Raw genomic sequence first — 18,702 nt, 5'->3', positions numbered from 1 at the left:
CTACTTGTTGTTTCTTTAAAAAATTCGAACAGGTTTATTAGGCAAGATTTTCCCTTAAGGAAACTGTGCTGACTACGGACTATTTTATCATGTGCCTCCAAGTACCCCGAAACCACATCTTTATCAATAGATTCCAATGTCTTCCCAACCACTGAGGTCAGACTAACTGGCCTATAATTTCCTTTCTTCTGCCTTTCTCCCTTCTTGAAGAGTGGAGTGATATCTGCAATTTTCCATTCCTCCAGAACCATGCCAGTATCAATGGATTCTTGAAAGATCATTACTAATACCTCCACAATCTTTTCAGCCATCTCTTTCAGAACCCTGAGGTGTAGACCATCTGATCCAGGTGACTTATCCACCTTCAGACCTTTCAATTTCTCAAGTACCACCTCTCAAGCTTCACACATCTGCCCTCTGACAGTCTTGAACCTCTGGCATGCTGCTCGTGTCTTCAGTGAAGACTAATGCAAATTTCTTATTCAGTTCATCTGCCATTTTCTTGTCCCCATTATTACCTCTCCAGCATAATTTTCCAGCGGTCTGAATATCTACTCTCACCTCTTTTATGATATATACTCTCTCCGAGGAAATATTTGGTATCCTCTTTAATGTTATTGCCTGGCCTACCTTCGTATTCTATCTTTTTTCTTTTTTTTTGGATTATTTTTAGTTCCAAGAAATTCCAGAAAAGATAAAGATGCAAACGAAGGATTCTAGGGTGACATTTATTATTGGATAGATATTTTACTAATTCTGAAGTATGACACTGGACAAGAGTTTGCTTCCTTAATACTTTTGGGTACACCTTGTGGATTTTGGTCTGCTGATTATAAAAATCACCATGAAATTTCCCTATCAAGCACTATTTTTTAAAAATCACCTATATTTGTTATTTCAGTTTGTCAATAAGATTAGGTCGGAACAGTAGTTGGCACAACGCTTTACAGTCCCAGCGAACTGGGTTCAATTCCCGCTGCTACCTGTAAGGAGTTTGTATGTTCTCCCGTGACCCCATGGGTGCTTTGGTTTTCTGCCACAGTCCAAGGACGGGCATACCAATTGATAGGTTAATTGGTCATTGTAAACTTTCCTGTGATTAGGCTAGGGTTAAATGGGATGCTGGGTGGCGCGGCTTGAAGGGTTGACAGGGATGTATCCCAATAATTTAAAACAAAAATGTTGCCCACAGTGTAAGCTGAAGGATTCAATCTTGTCCAGGCATGCTTAGTCAGGTGGATGCTGCATGGTAGGATAGGTTTCAGAAGGCTATAAATCATCATGCAGTCCCCATTCCATGAACTGCATTTACAGGTATATTGGTTCATGGTCACTGATGCGTGTGCTCTACGCACAAGTAGAATGTGTGTACTCAGAATAAAGTAATTGTATTTTCAGGAGTATCCGTGACAGCAAACTGTCTGGCCAATGTTGTAACAGCCACAATACTTTGTTACACACATCAAAGTTGCTGGTGAACGCAGCAGGCCAAGCAGCATCTATAGGAAGAGGCGCAGTCGACGTTTCAGGCCGAGACCCTTCGTCAGGACTTTGTTATTTTGTGTCGAGTATACACTTCAATCTCAAAGACAGGGCATGGCTTCTTTTACTAAGAAAGCCTCTGAGCTCGACTTTGGGTGTAAAATTGATGACCAAGACAAAGCATGGGTTCCTCACATTTGTTGCGCAATATGCACTATCGATCTTAGAGCTCAGCTCAGAGCTACGCCCAAGTCAGTGCCGTTCGCTGTCCCAATGATACGCTGAGGGCAGGGGGATCACTTGACATCCTGCCACTTCTGTCTGACCAGTGCGTCTGGTTTCTCTGCGAAAAAACAAATCAATTGAATACCCAGTGTCTCTTAGACATGAGACCTGTGCCACATGACGATAGTCTTCCAGTACTGAAGCCATCAGAGACATGGAGTCTAGAGGAGGCAGACAAAGATGAGTTAAGTGACCTGGTTAGGGACTTGATTTTGTCAAGGCAAAAGCAGAATTTCTGGGTTCAAGACTTCTGCTGTACCAGGCACAAAGTTTCATGAAGGATTTCGATATTTGAGGTAGCTGTTCCCCGAATAACTGATAACAAGATTAAGGAAGCCATTTTTTTTGTTCGTCTACAAATCAAAACTATCATTAATTGCAGACATTTTGAGGAACTGGAGAAAATTGCATGAAAGGCATTCAAGAATGTTACATGTTCTTGGCAACTACAGAGCACCAAACTACGTGCAGCTGATTGACAACCTGCTTCAAGCATACAAAACTATGAAGTGGAACATGTTACTAAAGATTCATTTTCTGCATTCCCATTTTGACCTTTCTTCCCTACACATCTTGGCGCTGTCAATGACAAGCATGGTGAAAGGTTTCACCAGGACATTATGGTTGTGGAGAAATGGTATCAGGGCAGCTGGATACCATCAATGTGTTCTTATATTTTTTAATCCACCTTGAACTCTTCACTCTCACTTCCTCATTCTATGATCTATCCAGCGGGTTTGGTATTGTTTGCAAATATGTTTTTGATTTTAAAAGTTGTGGTGCCAACTCAAGTCCTTCTGATCATTACTCACCTTTCCCACTGTAAGTAGCTGCCCTCTACTACCAAAGTTCAAAGTAAATTTGTTATCAAAGTACATATACTACCTTGAGATCCAAATTCTTGCAGGCATGTACAAAAAAATAAATAGAATAGCATTGATGAGAAACGAGAAGGGGACAGACAATGTGACAGAGAGACAGACTTTATTGATCCACAAGGAAATTACGATGTCACGATAGCATTACAAGTGCACAGATATACAAATATTAGAAGAGAATTAAGAAAGAATAAAAAATTAAGTTACCTCAAACAGTCAAACGGGGTGGGGGGCGGGGGGTCATCATGAAAGTGCTCCTCTGTTCAACCAAGATGGCATGCAGAGGGTGCGAAACATTGCCCAGAATTGCCAGGATTTTTTTGTAGGGTTCTTTTTTTTTCTACCACAGCCTCTAGTGTGTCCAGTTTGACTCCTGTAACAGATCCAGCCTTTCTAATCAGTTTATTAAGCCAGTTGGCATCACCCATGTTGATGACATTGCCCCAGCATGCCATCCCATAGAAGATTATACTGGTGACAACAGTCTGGTAGAACATGTGAAGAGAGACCTGCATACTCCAAAGGACCTCAGTCTCCTGAGGAAGTAGAGGTGACTCTAGCCCTTCTTGTACACAGTATCTGTTGGTGCTCCGCTCAAGTCTGTCATCCAGGTGCACCCCCAGGTACTTGTAGGTCCTCACCATTAATAGTAACAGGGAGCAATGCAGGCCTAGTCTTTCTGAAGTCCTTCACCATTTCCTTTGTCTTAGTGATGTTGAGCTGCAAATGATTCAGCTTGCACCATTTGACAAAGTCCACCACCAGGGCCCTGTATTCATCCTCCTGTCCTCCCTTTATACACCCAACTGTTGCTGATAATTACTGTTCCTGAAGTTGGTGATGTGGTACTTGAAGCTCCTGCCCGATGGCAGTAATGAGAAGAGAGCATGACCTGGTGCCTGTAGCCTAGCTAGCACAGGGTACTACTCACCCTTGTGTCTACTTGTTTATGCGTCTGGTCTGGTCATTTCTAAATTCTGATTTTCTTAAAATTCTTCTTTTGATCCTCTTCTTCAAATTCCTCCATGACTTCATTTACTCCCATCTCTGCCTGCTTTAGATCTCCAAACCTTTGAATTTCTAACCACTTGCACATCACAGTTGTGAAGCACCCTTTCCCACCCTTCAACTGTCTGAACCCCAAAACTCCCTCCAGTTCTGTCTGTTTACTTGGAGATTATTCCCTCAGCCTTCTCTCCTTAGACTTATCAGACAAACTTTGGCACTGATTGACATAGGGAGAGTTTAGTCCAGGAGACTGCACATTTGACTAAGTGCTACTGGTTTCTGCTACCTTAAATGTATTATGTACATAGTGTGAAATGAAACAGACTGATTCCACGTCAGGTTGGCGAGTTTAGTTTGAGCAGCAGTCATTCCAAGTGTCATCACTCGCAGGACCCACCCATACCCAAGGCATTCTCCTCTGTTGCTGCAATCGATGACCAAAATGTTGGCATACACCACAGGAGAAAATTTGTATTTCAGCAGCTGGCACAATCCTTGGCTTGGATATTAAATTTGCTAGGTTCTATGACTGATCGCCCACTGGGACTCAACTACATTCTCCTTTTTAACAAAGTCAGGCGTTAGCCATCTTGGCGGACCCTCCGTGTAACTGTTGTCAACAATGAACTGAACCCTGAAAACTTACACTCATTTCTCAATCACACCTTAAGGGGAAAAGGCTGGTCCCTGTCACAAAACTGTCCTGAAGTTTGAACAAAAATGTAATTTTTCTGCAGAAATTGATCAATTGGATATTCAAATTGACCAGTTTGCAACCTTGTGGATGCTCAAATTTATTTGCATAATCAATCACCGATTACATATAATACAGGAATTAATAATACACAGAACAGCAATTTTTTAAAGTGCTTGCCTCCTCAGGAATTTTTTATGGTTATGATAGACTGCTTGAGGCTGAACACAAGAACACATTAAACCTGTGGAATAAGAAATTAATGAAAACACTCCATTGGTTAATAGAATAGGGAGGCCATTTAGTAAGTGAGTGATTAACTTCTGAACACATGAGAGGAATAGAGTTTAGTATCATTAAAAGGTATGCCATAGACTAGTGAGGTCATTCTTATCATTGTAAAACAAAAGGCAAACCAAACCAAGCATTGTAATTTATTTCTAGAAGGTTAACACTGAAAAGTAAGGATTTGTCCTAACCTGTATATGACATCTGGTTAGACCACACTTGGAAAACCATATGACATGTAGGTCCTCCCAGGCTTTTGACTTAACTACAACCTGTACAGACCAACAAGGGTTTGGGAGACCAGTGGGCAGGATTTGTCAGCTGCTGTGTGGCAAGAGACATCTGCCACATGAGAATCTCTTTGCCATATTTCCAACTTGCACACTTTAAAGATTAGTCAAGTCAAGTCAAGTCAAGTCAACTCACTTTTTATTGTCATTTCAACCATAACTGCTGGTACAGAACATAGTAAAAATGAGACAACGTTTTCCAGGATCATGGTGCTACATGAAACAATACAAAAACTACACTAGACTACAGACCTATCCAGGACTACATGAAGTGCACAAAACAGTGCAGGCACTACAATAAATAATAAACAAGACAGGCACAGTAGAGGGTATAGTAGGTTGGTGTCAGTCCAGGCTCTGGGTATTGAGGTGTCTAATGGCTTGGGGGAAGAAACTGTTGCATAGTCTGGTCGTGGGAGCCCGAATGCTTCGGTGCCTTTTTCCAGATGGCAGGAGGGAGAAGAGTTTGTATGAGGGGTGTGTGGGGTCCTTCATAATGCTGTTTGCTTTGCGGATGCAGCGTGTGGTGTAAATATCTGTGATGGTGGGAAGAGAGACCCCGATGATCTTCTCAGCTGACCTCACTATCCGCTACAGGGTCTTGCAATCCAAGATGGTGCAATTTCCGAACGAGGCAGTGATGCAGCTGCTCAGGATGCTGTCCATACAACCTCTGTAGAATGTGGTGAGGATGGGGGGTGGGAGATGGACTTTTCTCAGCTTTCGCCGAATGCAGAGACGCTGCTGGGCTTTCTTTGCTATGGAGTTGGTGTTGAGGTTTATTTATCAGTAGCACATCGAAACATATGGGGAAGTGTGTCATTTGCACCAATACAAATCACTGAGAATCGTGCTGGAGGCAGCCTACAAGTGTCTCAGGCTACCATTGCACGTCCACAACTTACTAACCCTAACCCTAACTTGTGGGAAGAAACCAGAGTAAACAGGAAACTCTCAGTCATGGGCAGAATGTACAAACTTCTTACAGACAGTGGGAGGAATTGAATGTGGATCTTGCAACCAGCATTGTAAAGAGTGGAGTGGTTAGCACAATGATAATGTTGCCCCTTCAGTATGGGGACAGTTCTTGGGTGAAACCTTGCCGTAATCGGGGGAGGGCCTCTAAAGAAAACAGTCAGTGGAGAGAGTGCGGTGAAACCTCACAAGAACGGTTCAAAAAAAAAGTGATAAACAGACTACGTCTCTCATTTCTTGAGGGGTGATCTTATAGGAGTTTTTCAAATTATGGAAGGTTTTAGAAGAATAGATACAGAAAGAATTCTTTTGCGGAGAAGAACAGTGACAGAAGCTGTCACCAAGAAATCTAACGAGACTTCAGTAGAAATGGCTTTTACTCGAGAATCTACCACAAGGAATGGTTGCAGCTGCATTTAAGGGAACCGTATGAGGAAGAAAGGAAAAGAAGGCTGCACTGATGAGGAAAGACAGGACCTTGGAATGGAGCGTAAATGCCAGAACAGCTTGAATGGGCCGAATGATCTGAGTCTGCTGTGTATCCTAAATGAGCTCTGGTTAATGCAAGGAGGGTATTGGAAGTAAGACCACCTTTTACAACCTTGCAGTAATATCAAGTTCAGTGGCTCTGAAGAAGGGTCTTGGCCCTAAATGTCGACTGTTTATTCCTCACTGTGAATGCTGCCTAACCTGCTGAGTTGCTCCAGCATTTTCTGTGTGTTGCTCTGGATTTTCAGCATCTGCAGAATCTCTTGTGTTCATCTTTTTATTTGTTGTTGAGTACTTAGTTTGCAATGTTTTCCTATTGTGATGCTGTGTCAGGAAGGATCAAAGCCTAGTTTAAATAATAGTGTTATCTGAATGATAGCAAGTTCCTGATGGATTCAACATCACCTTCCATATAGATAATGCATGGAGGACTCTTCAGTGAAGATGGTATCACCCTCGAAGATATCAAGAAGATTGATCGAAATCGGCAACCTCCAGATTCAGGTATGGCATTCTAACTGGTGCTCTCACTGTGACTGTGATACCTAAAGATGTCTGTAGCATATGCCTTGGCCAAAAGAACAGGGCATTGATTAAAAGATTATCTTAATTTATCACACATACATTGAAGAGTACACTAAAATACATTGTTTGCATCAAATCGAATCAACGAGGATTGTGCTAAGCAGCCTGCAAGTGTCAAAATAACATGCCCACAACTTGCTAACCCTAGCCCAGATGTGTCTGGAATATGGGATGAAACAGGAGCACCCAGAGAAAACACACACAGTCACAGGGAGAATGTGCAAACTCCTTACAGACAATGGCAGAAATTGAACCCCTATCTTACAGCTGTAAAGCGATACGGCAAATGTGAGGTGAAGTTAATAGGAGGCCCCAATTCCTCGTGAAGTGAATCAGTGAAATAAATATAACTGCTTATGGCATGAAATTAAAGAAAGTGAGGTGTCCCAAGGTGACCTCCATTTCTCTAGTTAAATGTCAGAAAATATTTTCTGAGACCACCATGTAAATAGATACAAGGAGGGATGACTGAGAGGTTAGCTTTAATGATAATTTTAAAGGACGGAAATGCAGTGAGGTTTCAGGAGGAAATTCATCAGCTGAGAATGTCCTTCAAGAACCTCGTCAGTAGGAGGCACTACCATTGGGAAGCATCATATAGAGTTTAGATCTGATCAAGGTAAGTGCACTTCCTGAGGGAGCTGAGAGAGAGCTGGAGAGTTGAAGCTATGGGAGGGGTTGGAAATAAAGGTAAAATATTACTGTTACTGGAGGCTTGATAAAGATCAGCAAACACAGATGTACAACTTGACAGGGAACAAGAATGTTAAAACTTTAGCTTTACTATTCTGAAGAAACTTTAAACCCTATACCAACTGGGCAGAATTTGTAGCTTGAATATCTGTACACCTGCAAATTAAGTAATAGTATGTAATCCATTCCAGTCACTCAGTGAATCTGGCTTTCCATCAGCCACTAAAGAGATGTCTAGATTTCACTGTAAGAGGTATTCTTATTTCTTATTGTGAACCACCAGGTTCAGAAATAGTAATTACCTCTCAACCATCAGGCTCTTGAACCAAAGTGGATACTTCACTCAACTTCACTAACCCCATGATTGACATGTTCCTGCAACCTATGGACTCACTTTTAATGACTCTTAATCTTGCATTCTTGATATTTATTGCTTATTATTTATTAATTTCCTTTTAGTATTTGCACCATTTGTTGTCTTTTGCATACTGGTTATACACCCTGTTGGTGTGATCTTTCATTGATTCTATTATGGTGATTGGATTTATTGGGTATGCTCACAAGCAAAACTAATTTCAGGGTTGTATACAGTGAAATGTATGTACTTTGATAATTTATTTCTAACTTTGACTTTTGAATTCTTTAAACATGCAAAGAAACATCAACTGATCAGTCTTATTGTTTCTCCCTGCCATATTTAGTACAGTTTTCTCTACCTGTCCAGCCACACCTTCCCTTTCTCAACTCAGATTTCTGTTTCCTCTTTTTTTAAACCAGTTCTCATGGTTTAATTTGTTTTGTAACAGGTCCAATGTGTGACTTGCTCTGGTCAGATCCACAGCCTCAGGTAAGGGACCAAAGCCTGAACATGTTGCGCTCAAATCTGAGTAACATCAGTGAGGAGAAATTAGAAATGTCTCCTGTCTCCTATGTAACTGGGACCCTAAATAATTCATGATTGATGTCCGTACAATATCATGATGTGCTTTACTGTTTAGTGGCTCGCATGATGCTGTCACACTCCATGGTTAGATCCAAAATCTAAGCAGTAGTTGAAGGAGACTTGCCACTACTTTCTCAAGGAAAGGGACAATCAAATACAACTCAATCTGCAAGCCCCACATCACTTCAGTAAATGTATTTTCAAAAAAATACTTCTGAAATGTGTGCAGGTAATGAAATTTAATTTTAAAATTTGTACTTTTAAAATAGTGACTTGTTGCCTGGGTACAGGCCTGCAGTTTAATCAATGGGGATTTCGAACCAAGCCCAGTCCTGATCCAGGCTCCTTGAGTGACCCCTTTAGAACTGGGTATATTAAGAGCTTTTCCCTCCCCAACCCATTCCTTCCATGAAATGATCCACTGCAGTACCTTCATTTGTATCCAAACAGGGGTCAAATAATGTCACCTGGTCAATGGGACTGAGTTTTGTATTGAGGAATACACCCTTCCAATTGGATGTCTGAGAAACTCCTCCAATGTACTTTTAACACTGCTGCTTACTGCCCATTACGCCGCTGGCACTAAGGACCACAATGAAGATCCTCCGTCTCTGGCAGCGTTCAGGGCTTCCTTCATCATGCCAGTTGCTTCCTCTTGGTTTTCACTAGTGTCAGTGCGAGGTTGAGACTCAGGAATACTGTCACCCTCAGATGTAGAAGGATTCTTCATTGCTGTTTCTGTAACAGTTTTGTTTGACCAGTTGGGGTTGTTGGTCCTGAGGTGAACTCCTGAACCCAGAGGACCACTCTTAGTCTGTCCCCTACCCTTTAACCTGTTTGCCATGAATGACCCTACCAAGAGCTGAAGCATAAAGCCCTGACTCCAGCCAACATAGCTCTCCGGGTCATAAGGCACGCAAGCCTCCAAACCCGCAACAAGATGATTACCATGAAATACTATTGGTTCACACACCTCATTGTCACATGTCTAGACTTATGGTCTCCAATCTTGCCTACTCACCAGTGTTAAATTATGAGCTCAGATAGAGATTAGGTTTATTTGTCACAATTACATCAAAATGTGAAGTGAAATAATGTTTGCATCCGAGGCAGCCTGAAAGTGTTGCTACGCTTCTGGTGCCTACATAGAATATCCACTGCTTGCTAACTCTAACCCTGTAAGTCTTTGGAATGTGGGTGGAAACTGGAGCTTCCAAAGGAAACCCATGTCGCCATGGGGAGAATGTACAAACTCCTTACAGTCACAGGAAGTTAACCCTGATTGATGCTGTAAAGTTCAATGTTAATCACTACACTACTGTGCTGCCACAGATCCCGGGAAGTGTGGCCTGTCATATCAAGCAGTATTCTAATTAGTGTGTCTCCATCTGTTATATGAAAAAGTTGTTCCATGTTCAGACTGAAAATAAGTGACTCCTGTGTTTTGTGGATGCTGTCCAATGCCCAGAATGAGTACGTGTATGTTCTTCTTGTCTTTTACCAGAATGGGCGATCAGTCAGCAAGCGTGGTGTCAGCTGCCAGTTTGGGCCAGATGTCACCAAGCGATTCCTGGAGGAGAACAAGCTGGATTACATAATCAGGAGCCACGAGGTGAAGCCAGAGGGTTACGAGGTTACGCATAATGGCAAATGTATCACTGTGTTCTCTGCGCCAAACTATTGGTGAGTGTTCCTGTCTCTTGCATTGATCACCTCCAGGGAGTTTGTAGGAGATGGCCTTCAGTATTGTTAAAAAACAACAAGAATATAGAACAGTCCAAGCCCTTCGGCCCACAATGGTGTGCTGACCTGTAACTTGATCTAAGATCAATCGGACCCTTCCCTCCCATGTAACCCTCCATTTCTTTCATCCATGTGCCTATGTCTAATGTATCTGCCTTTACCACTACTCCTGGCAGTTCAACCCACACACCGACTCTGACATCTGCTCTCACCTCAAAATTGTGTCTCCTTGTATAAGCCATTTCCACCCTATATCTGGATGATGTCCACTCGATCTGTGCCTCTATCAAATCACCTTCAGTCCAAAGAGAAAAGTCCATGTTGCTCAACCTATCCTCATAAAATATGCTGTCTAATCCAGGCAGCATCCTGGTAAATTTCCTCTGCAAATGCTGCCAATGTCAGCATGAAATGTTAATCAATATCGCCTGGTCTGTGGAACAGTTCTTACATTTTCTGTTTTCATTCAGTGTGATATCCTGTTACCAGTTCTAGCCTTGTGAAATGCAGAACTAATCCAACAGTCCAGTATAATCTCCTATTTTGCCGTACAAATTTCACGAAAAGGAAGGTTTCCTAGTCTGGAATGATTCCATTTTTTTTTGGTACTGTAAACAAGATGGGACTGTTTTTACTTGTGGGTCAATAAACTGAAGGCATAGATAAGGAAGAAAGTAGAGGGACAAACGTTCCAGATTGCAGATCAAAAATTAGTTTTACTGTGTGAACTGTAATCAAGTTATACAAGCATATTCAGTCGCAACTTTCAAAAGGAAATAGACTTAATTGGAGAATGAATGAGAGCTCAGTGGTTAGTGTAATGTTATTACAGCACCAGTGACCCAAGTTCAGTTCCACCCCTGTTTGTAAAGAGTTTGTATGTTCTCCCTGTGACCATGTGGTTTCCTTTGGGTGCTCTGGTTTTCTCCCAAAGATGCAAGTAATTATTAAGTTAATTAGTCATATGCATGTAATTGGGTGGCAGGATCTCACTGGGCTGGGAGGGTGGAGAAAAGGGTCTGCTAACCATGCTGTAAATAAATAAATAAACAACATCAAGATGTGTTTTGGGGAACGCGCAGAGTGAAGTATCTGATTGATAACAAACTTAAACTTGAAATATCCAAGGTACATGTATATCGACCTTGCCTCCTGCTCAAGATAGACTGAGCACAGTGACACATCTCCCTTCCCCAGACCTGGCCTGGTGACGATAGCAGTTTCGTTGCACTCGTTAGGCCATCGGTGCACAGCACGCTAGCTGTCTGAACCTGTGTTTGGTATATCGTTTAACAAATGCTCTTTCTGTTCCAGTGATCAAATGGGAAACCAAGGGGCATACATTCACCTCAGGGGCTCGGATCTAAAACCATTCTTTCATCAATTTAAAACTGTGGTGAGTTAAGTCATCCAAAATGGGGGTGTTGGAGGCGGGGTGGAGGGGAAGGGGTGTGAACATGGAGATAAGGAAAGGAATGGTGATGAGGGAGTGTTCAAGGCGGGAGGAAAAGTGAAAGGTATCGTGGAAAGGAGCTGTAAGGCATTGAGACTCAGTGACACCAAGCTTGGGTTTTGATTTAACCACGGGATGGAAGGCATTTGGCACACTTCATTTACTATGGAAGTTGGGAGATTATGTTGTACAGTGCAGGAAATTGGTGTTTGTGTTTGGTTTTGTTCACCCACTTGTACAAACTATTTGATTACACTGGAAAAAGTGCAAAGATGCACAAAGATGCTGCCAAGACTTGAGGCTCTGGGTTATAGGGGGGTGGTTAGACAATCTGAATCTTTACTACTTGCAGCATAGGAGAAGAATCGTGGGGCAAAGATAAATTGTCTTGTTTCCGAGGTTGGGCGATCAAAAACTAGAGGACATAAATTTAAGGTTAAAGGTGAAAAGTTTAATGAAAACCTGATTTTACACAGTGGGTGATGGAACCAGCTACCAGAGGAAATAACACACACAAAATCCTGGAGGAACTCAGCAGGTCGGGCAGCATCTATGGAAAATCTAGGGGTGAACAGCCAGAAGTCTTGGTACACGTTGGTACCAATGACATGGGTAGAAAAAAAGGAGGTGGTTCTGAGAAAGAATTCAGGGAGTTGGGTAGGAAGCTGAAAACCGGACAGCAAAAGTAGTAATCTCAGGGTTGCTGCCTGTGCCACGTGCTAACGAGCGCAAGTATAGTATGATCAGGCATATTAATGCGTGTGTGAGATTCTGGTGCAGGGCTTTAGATTCCTGGATCATTGGGGCCTCTACTGGGGGAGGTATGACCTGTACAAAAAGGACGGGTTACACCTGAACCCGAAGGGGTTCAATATCCTAGCAGGCAGGTTTAATAGAGCTGTTAGTGGGGATTTAAACTAATTTGGCAGGGGGTTGGGAACCGAAGTGATAGGGCTGAGGAAGAAGAAAACAGAAATAAATCAAAGATAGCGTGCAACAGAGATGATAGGACAAGCAGGAGATGAGGCATAGTTACAGGGCAATAGAGGTGTGGTGCAGTTAAAACAGAAAGCAACAAATACTGGACTGAAAGTGTTGTATTTGAATAAATCCTTGGGCAAGGTACCCTAAAGGTTAACCTCCAGGTTGAGTCGGTGGTGAAGAAGGCAAATGCAATGTTGGCTTTCATTTCTAGAGGTATGGAATATAAGAGCAGAGATGTGATGTTGAAGCTCTATAAGGCGCTCGTGATACCACACTTGGAGTATCGTGTGCAGTTTTGGGCGTTCTCTCCCTTTGTGCTCCTTATAGGATATACTGACATTGGAGAGGGTTCAGAGAAGATTCACGAGAATGATTCCAGGAATGAAAGGGTTACCATATGAGGAATGTCTGGCAGCTCTGGGGCTGTATTCCCTAGAGTTCAGGAGAATGAGGGGAGGATCTCATAGAAACATTCCGAATGTTAAAAGGCCTGAACAGATCAGTTATGGCAAAGTTATTTCCCATGGTAGGGGAGTCTAGGACAAGAGGGCACGACTTCAGGATTGAAGGATGTCCTTTTAGAACTGAGATGTGGAGAAATTACTTTAGTCAGAGAGTGGTAAATCTGTGGAATTTGTTGCCACAAGTGGCTGTGGAGGCCAAGTCATTGGGTGCATTTAAGGCAGAGATAAATAGGTTCTTGATTAGCCAGGGCTTCGAAGGGGATGGGGAGAAGCCAGGGGAGTAGGGATGACTGGAGAATTGGATCAGCCCATGATTGAATGGTGGAGCAGACGCAATGGGCTGAGTGGCCTACTTCTGCTCCTATATTTTATGGTCTAAGATAGTAACAGTCGACATTTCGGGCTGAGACCCTTCTTCAGTCCTGATGAAGGGTCTAGGCTCATAATGTTGAATGTTTGCTCTTTTCCATTAATGCTCCCTTGCCTGCTGGGTTCCTCCAGCATTTTGCGTGTGCTGCTTAGATTTCCAGTATCTGCAGTGCTTCTGGTCTTTGTGCTACCTAGGAAGTAGTTGAGGCAAGTACTGTACGTTAGAAGTATGTTGTCAGGTATGTAGATGACAAGAATTTAGAGGGATATGGATCAAGTGGGATTAGCTTGAATGTACACGTCTTGGTAAGCATAGTCACATGAGCAGAAGGGTCTTTTTCCAATTCTATGACCAGAGTTGGGAAGTTCCTTGGTTTCAACCGCTGCAAAAGGCTGAGTTGAGTCAAGGACGATGCAGTGTGTCCTGATTACAGTAAAGAGTGGCAGTGATTTTTACTGGGTAACGCCCATGTTTTCTCTTGCAGCCTCACCCGAATGTTAAACCGATGGCATATGCAAATTCGCTACTGCAGCTGGGAATGATGTAGCATCGGAGCATCTGGTTTGGACAGTAATCCCTCCCACAGGTGGGGAGGGATGGCATCAGGGTTTAATTTAATCTTCCTCACTAGATCTGCCATCTCTGAACCAAGTCTTCTACCTTTCTAGCACCACAGCCCTTGATGATGTGACCTGCCCCATGCTGTGCTAAGTTATGGAGTGTAAGTCAGCTCTCAGACACATGGCTCATGCACGGCCTGTGTTTAGACATGCATCCTTGCCCTTCAGCGTTTGGTTTCAAATCAAATCCTGAATCACTGCACCAGTCAGACTCTGCTGAATAAAACTATTTAATATCCTAATTGTTGCCAACCACCTTTCATCCACCTCCCTTCTGCCGTACACCTTTCATCTGCCTCTCTTCTGCTCAACCAGCCCAGTGGTTGATCTTGGCCTCTGCTTCACTGCCAGAGGAGGAGAGAGGTGTGGCAGGGTCGTCATCTGATTGCCAGCTTTATTTGAACAGTCATGAGGTACTGAATCCCTCCACTATGTTTTCCATTCTATTTCTCAGTTCTGATCTTCACCTTCCCCCAAACCCAACTATCACAAACGTTTCATCAGCAAAATCCAAAAGTATATATATAATTAAAATTGTGATGCTTGGTAGTTTTATACGCAGGAATATCTAGTTGGCAGTGGTATATGGTTTGCTACTTCAGATTGTAACTCTTGTCTTCAGCCATTTATCTCTGCGCCACTAGACTCCTGCCTGCAAATCCCAGTCAGAACCTTTCAAGCATTGGCTGTTGATGTCTCAACTGCCTTCTGATTCCATGCTCGCTTGTTTCATCTGGTTAAGGTTTTTGTCTGGCTGGTGTATTGCAAGCAGGGTTATGCCTGTCACTTCTGAATGATGAATGGATGAATACTAAAGCTCTCAACCCAGAATTGGCAACCTGTTTTCTCTAAATTCATGGGAAGTACGTCTTTTGTGCTTGGAGATAAAGCCTGAAATCCACCAATGTGGGAGTATTAGATTACATTAAATCTAATCTAGGTGTTTCATTACCTTTTGATCTTGAGCAAGCAATGAAAGATGGGTCTCAGCATTGTGTTCCCTGGGCTGACAGAACCATCATTGAGAGGGAAGGTTCTGGAAGTAACTTTGACCACTGACTCACCCTTGTAGATTAAGAGCTGTGGTAGCTTCCATGGTGGCAGACCTTTTTAAATAAATAAATCGATCAATCAATCTTGCGCTTCTATAGCAACTTTCACATCCTTGGAGTTATAAAATGCTTCCTAGACAGAAAAGTAAACTGTAACATGGAGTCACAACTTCCAGGAAACACACTTGCCTATTTGTGCAGAGCCAGCTCCCACAGAAAGTAACATAATGGTGGCCAGTTAAACTCTGAGTGGTTAGCTTGGGCAGTGTGCTTTTGCAGGAAGGTACCAGGGCAGTGGGAAAATATGTTTGTTAGTTACTGAACTGAAAGGACAGATGGGGTGGCTAAGAGTGTTCTTTGGTCATTCATGCTGATGCATCCTTTCTCTGTCTACAGTGGTGGGTCCCTTGTCATTGATGCACGCTGTCCATAGAGATGTGTCCACATTCTTAATTTGCTTTAGTCTGGTTTTGTGTGTCATGTCATTGCTTTGTTTCCATCTCCAACGAAAGAATTTTACTTTACGTACTGCCCACAAGCTCATTAGAGTCTCTCACACATGCCTGAATTAGGAGATTAAATCGATGGGTTCAAATCAAAAGCAATGACCAGGGTAGGAAGACAGATACAAATCAGATACTTTTCCTGGCATCTACAACTCCATAACATCTGGTCTGTACAGTCCAGCTTTGCCAGTGGGGAGGGAGCCTCTTAACCCCAATCCAACCAGCAGGAAACTCCTTTACTCTTGGGTCCCTCCATTACTTTCTTCCCTGGCTTGAGGAGCTGAGTCAAGCATTTCCATTGTAATGACGAGACTCACCTGAAAGAGTAGGTGAGTGTGGTAAGCATGGCTAACCAGAGGGTGAGGGAAGGAGAAATTTACAGAGCAGAGACCAGGGCACTGTATATCATATCCATTCTTCTTCACTCGGCAGTGGTAAAAGGAGCTGCATTTTTCAACACAATCTGCTTCGTGTGGCCTAAAATGTTCCACCTGCTCCATGACTTTAGAATGTACCAACACTGGCCCCAAGTTAGTACTCTCACCACTCCCACTGATTGTTCTGTTTGAAGTTGTACTAGTCGTTCTTATCATGATTAATTCCCCGAGACTGAGAATAACTCAGGTTTGGGTATAGAATTGATAGGTTATAATCGGGAGAAAGGTCTGTTCAGATCTCAGTTTTACTCTGTAAGCCTTTCCTTTCCAACGTCATGGTGACACTTTTGGCTTGTGTACCACTCTGCCTCCAGGTCCAAATCCATCCATCCATTCCCAACAGACAGCCTGCAAACTTCAGCCTGACATTCCCTGTCTGGCACTGTTTTACGAGATGTTAAACAAAGGTCTAGTCTGCACTCTGTAGGCAATTCCCTGGGCTATAATTTGAGGAGGAACAGGGGAGCTGCCCCCAGTGTCCGGAGCCAACATTTGTCCATCAGCTAATGCCACAAAAAAGCTATAATAAAACCAGAAAAAATGCTGGAATCACTCAACAGGGTTGGGCAGCATCTGCGGAGAAAGAAACAGGGTTAATATGTTAGCTCAAATGATCTGATGAATTGTTCCTTTCTGTGTGGATGTTGAGTGTATCCAATATTTTTTCATTTTATTTCAGATTTTCCAACATCAGTCCTTTTGTTATATTTTCAGACTAAAAACAAATAGCTTGGTTTTTACAACCACTGTTCCCTCTAAGCTGCGTGAGTGCGTAGCCAGGCAGTAACTGAAATGCTCCCGTACATGGCCTTTGTTGCCATGCAGCTCGAACCTTTTATACCGCTTAATGTTTTATTAAAGTGCCACGCCGTTTTTCCTGCTCAGAGCAATGGTTGGTCTGCACAGCTGTGAAAAGAATCAGGGGAACATTGGTTACAGTGCTGCTTTTCATAGCTTGCTGCACACAAAGTGGCTAATATGTTTTCCAGTCTCTACACATCAAAGGCTGTGAAAGAAATGTTTCTGCTCCCTTCACTACCCCAAACCGGTTCTCCAACACTGTGAAGATTTCTAGTGTCCATCTACCAACTGGTAGAAAGGATCCTGTGATTAAAATGTAAAGAATGTTTTCAGAGGAGGCTACAGATATGTACTTTGGCTTCTCTATGTTCTGCCTTAGTGTGACCCTGATTAATTTTCTCTTTTGTGATCTGTGGTTAAGCTAGTTTTGGGGGCCACACATATCTCTGAACAAACAGGCTATCCTTACAAAACGCTGGAGGAGCTGAGACCCTTCATCAGGACTGGAAAGGAATGGGAAAGGCACCAGAATAAAAAGCTGGGGGGGTGGGGACAAGCTAGAAGTTGATAGGTGAAGCCAGGTGGGAAAGGTAAAGGGCTGGAGAAGAGGAAACAGATAGGAGAGCAGAGTGGTTCGTGAGAGAAGGGGGAGAAGGACGGACAGCAGAGGGATGTAGTAGGCAGGCGAGGAGAATAGGTAAGAGGCCAGAGTGGGGAATAGAAGAAGAGGGAAGGTTGGGGGGGGGGGGGAGAAATTCAGAAATCATTGTTCATGCCATCACGTTGGAGGATAGCTAGATTGAATGAGGAATTACTCCCCATCCTGAGAGAGGCCTCATCATGGCAAACAAGACCGACATGTTGGAATGAGAATGGGGGATTGGCCTCTTTGGGCAGATAAAGCAGAGGTGCTTGACAAAGCAGTCCCCCAATTTACATTGATTTCTCCTTCCAGTGACCCTTTTTCTTTTTTCCTTTTCCTCTCCTCTTCCCTCTTCCTCTATTCCCCACTCTGGCCTCTTACCTCTTCTCACCTGCCTATCACTTACCCCTGGTGTTTCTCCTTCCCTTTCTCCCATGGTCCACTCTCCTCTCCTATCAGATTCCTTATCCAGCATTTTACCTTTCCCACCTGCCTGGCTTCACCTATCAATTCTACACTGTACTCCTTCCTCTCCCCCTAACCTTTTTTATTCTACATACATCAAAGTTGCTGGTGAACGCAACAGGCCAGGCAGCATCTATAGGAAGAGGTGCAGTCGACGTTTCAGGCCGAGACCCTTCGTCCTGAAACGTCGACTGCACCTCTTCCTATAGATGCTGCCTGGCCTGCTGCGTTCACCAGCAACTTTGATGTATGTTGCTTGAATTTCCAGCATCTGCAGAATTCCTGTTGTTTCCTTTTTTATTCTGGTGTCTTTCCCTTCCTTTCCAGTCCTGAAGAAGGGTCTCTGCCCAAAACGTCAACTGTTTATTCCTTTCCATATATTGCTGCTTGACCTGCCAAGGTCCTCCAGCATTTTGTGTGTGTTGCTCTGGATTCCCAGCATCTGCAGAATCTCTTGTGTTAGGGCCAGCAATCATTAACTACAATCCCTTTAAAATCCTGCTCCCTAGTTGCAGAGTTAAACCGCCAGCCAGCTGAACATACTGGTTCCCCTA

General features: G+C 43.1%; 1 protein-coding gene across 1 annotated transcript in view; it reads left to right on the top strand.

Moving 5' to 3' along the window:
• The window catches only part of ppp5c (protein phosphatase 5, catalytic subunit), a 95,807-nt gene extending 77,540 nt beyond the window's left edge, over positions 1-18,267 (top strand). The window contains exons 9-13 of the mRNA XM_063060343.1: positions 6,806-6,893; positions 8,474-8,514; positions 10,115-10,293; positions 11,668-11,749; positions 14,109-18,267. Of these exons, the coding sequence (XP_062916413.1) occupies positions 6,806-6,893; positions 8,474-8,514; positions 10,115-10,293; positions 11,668-11,749; positions 14,109-14,171 (453 nt within the window). The 3' untranslated portion in view covers positions 14,172-18,267. The remainder of the gene's footprint in view (positions 1-6,805; positions 6,894-8,473; positions 8,515-10,114; positions 10,294-11,667; positions 11,750-14,108) is intronic.
• Positions 18,268-18,702: the final 435 nt, after the last annotated feature.

This window comes from Mobula hypostoma, chromosome 10, assembly GCF_963921235.1.
Source record: "Mobula hypostoma chromosome 10, sMobHyp1.1, whole genome shotgun sequence".
Lineage (NCBI taxonomy): Eukaryota > Metazoa > Chordata > Chondrichthyes > Myliobatiformes > Myliobatidae > Mobula > Mobula hypostoma.
The sequence above is the reverse complement of the archived record's forward strand: the minus strand, read 5'-3'. Positions and strand labels throughout refer to the sequence as shown.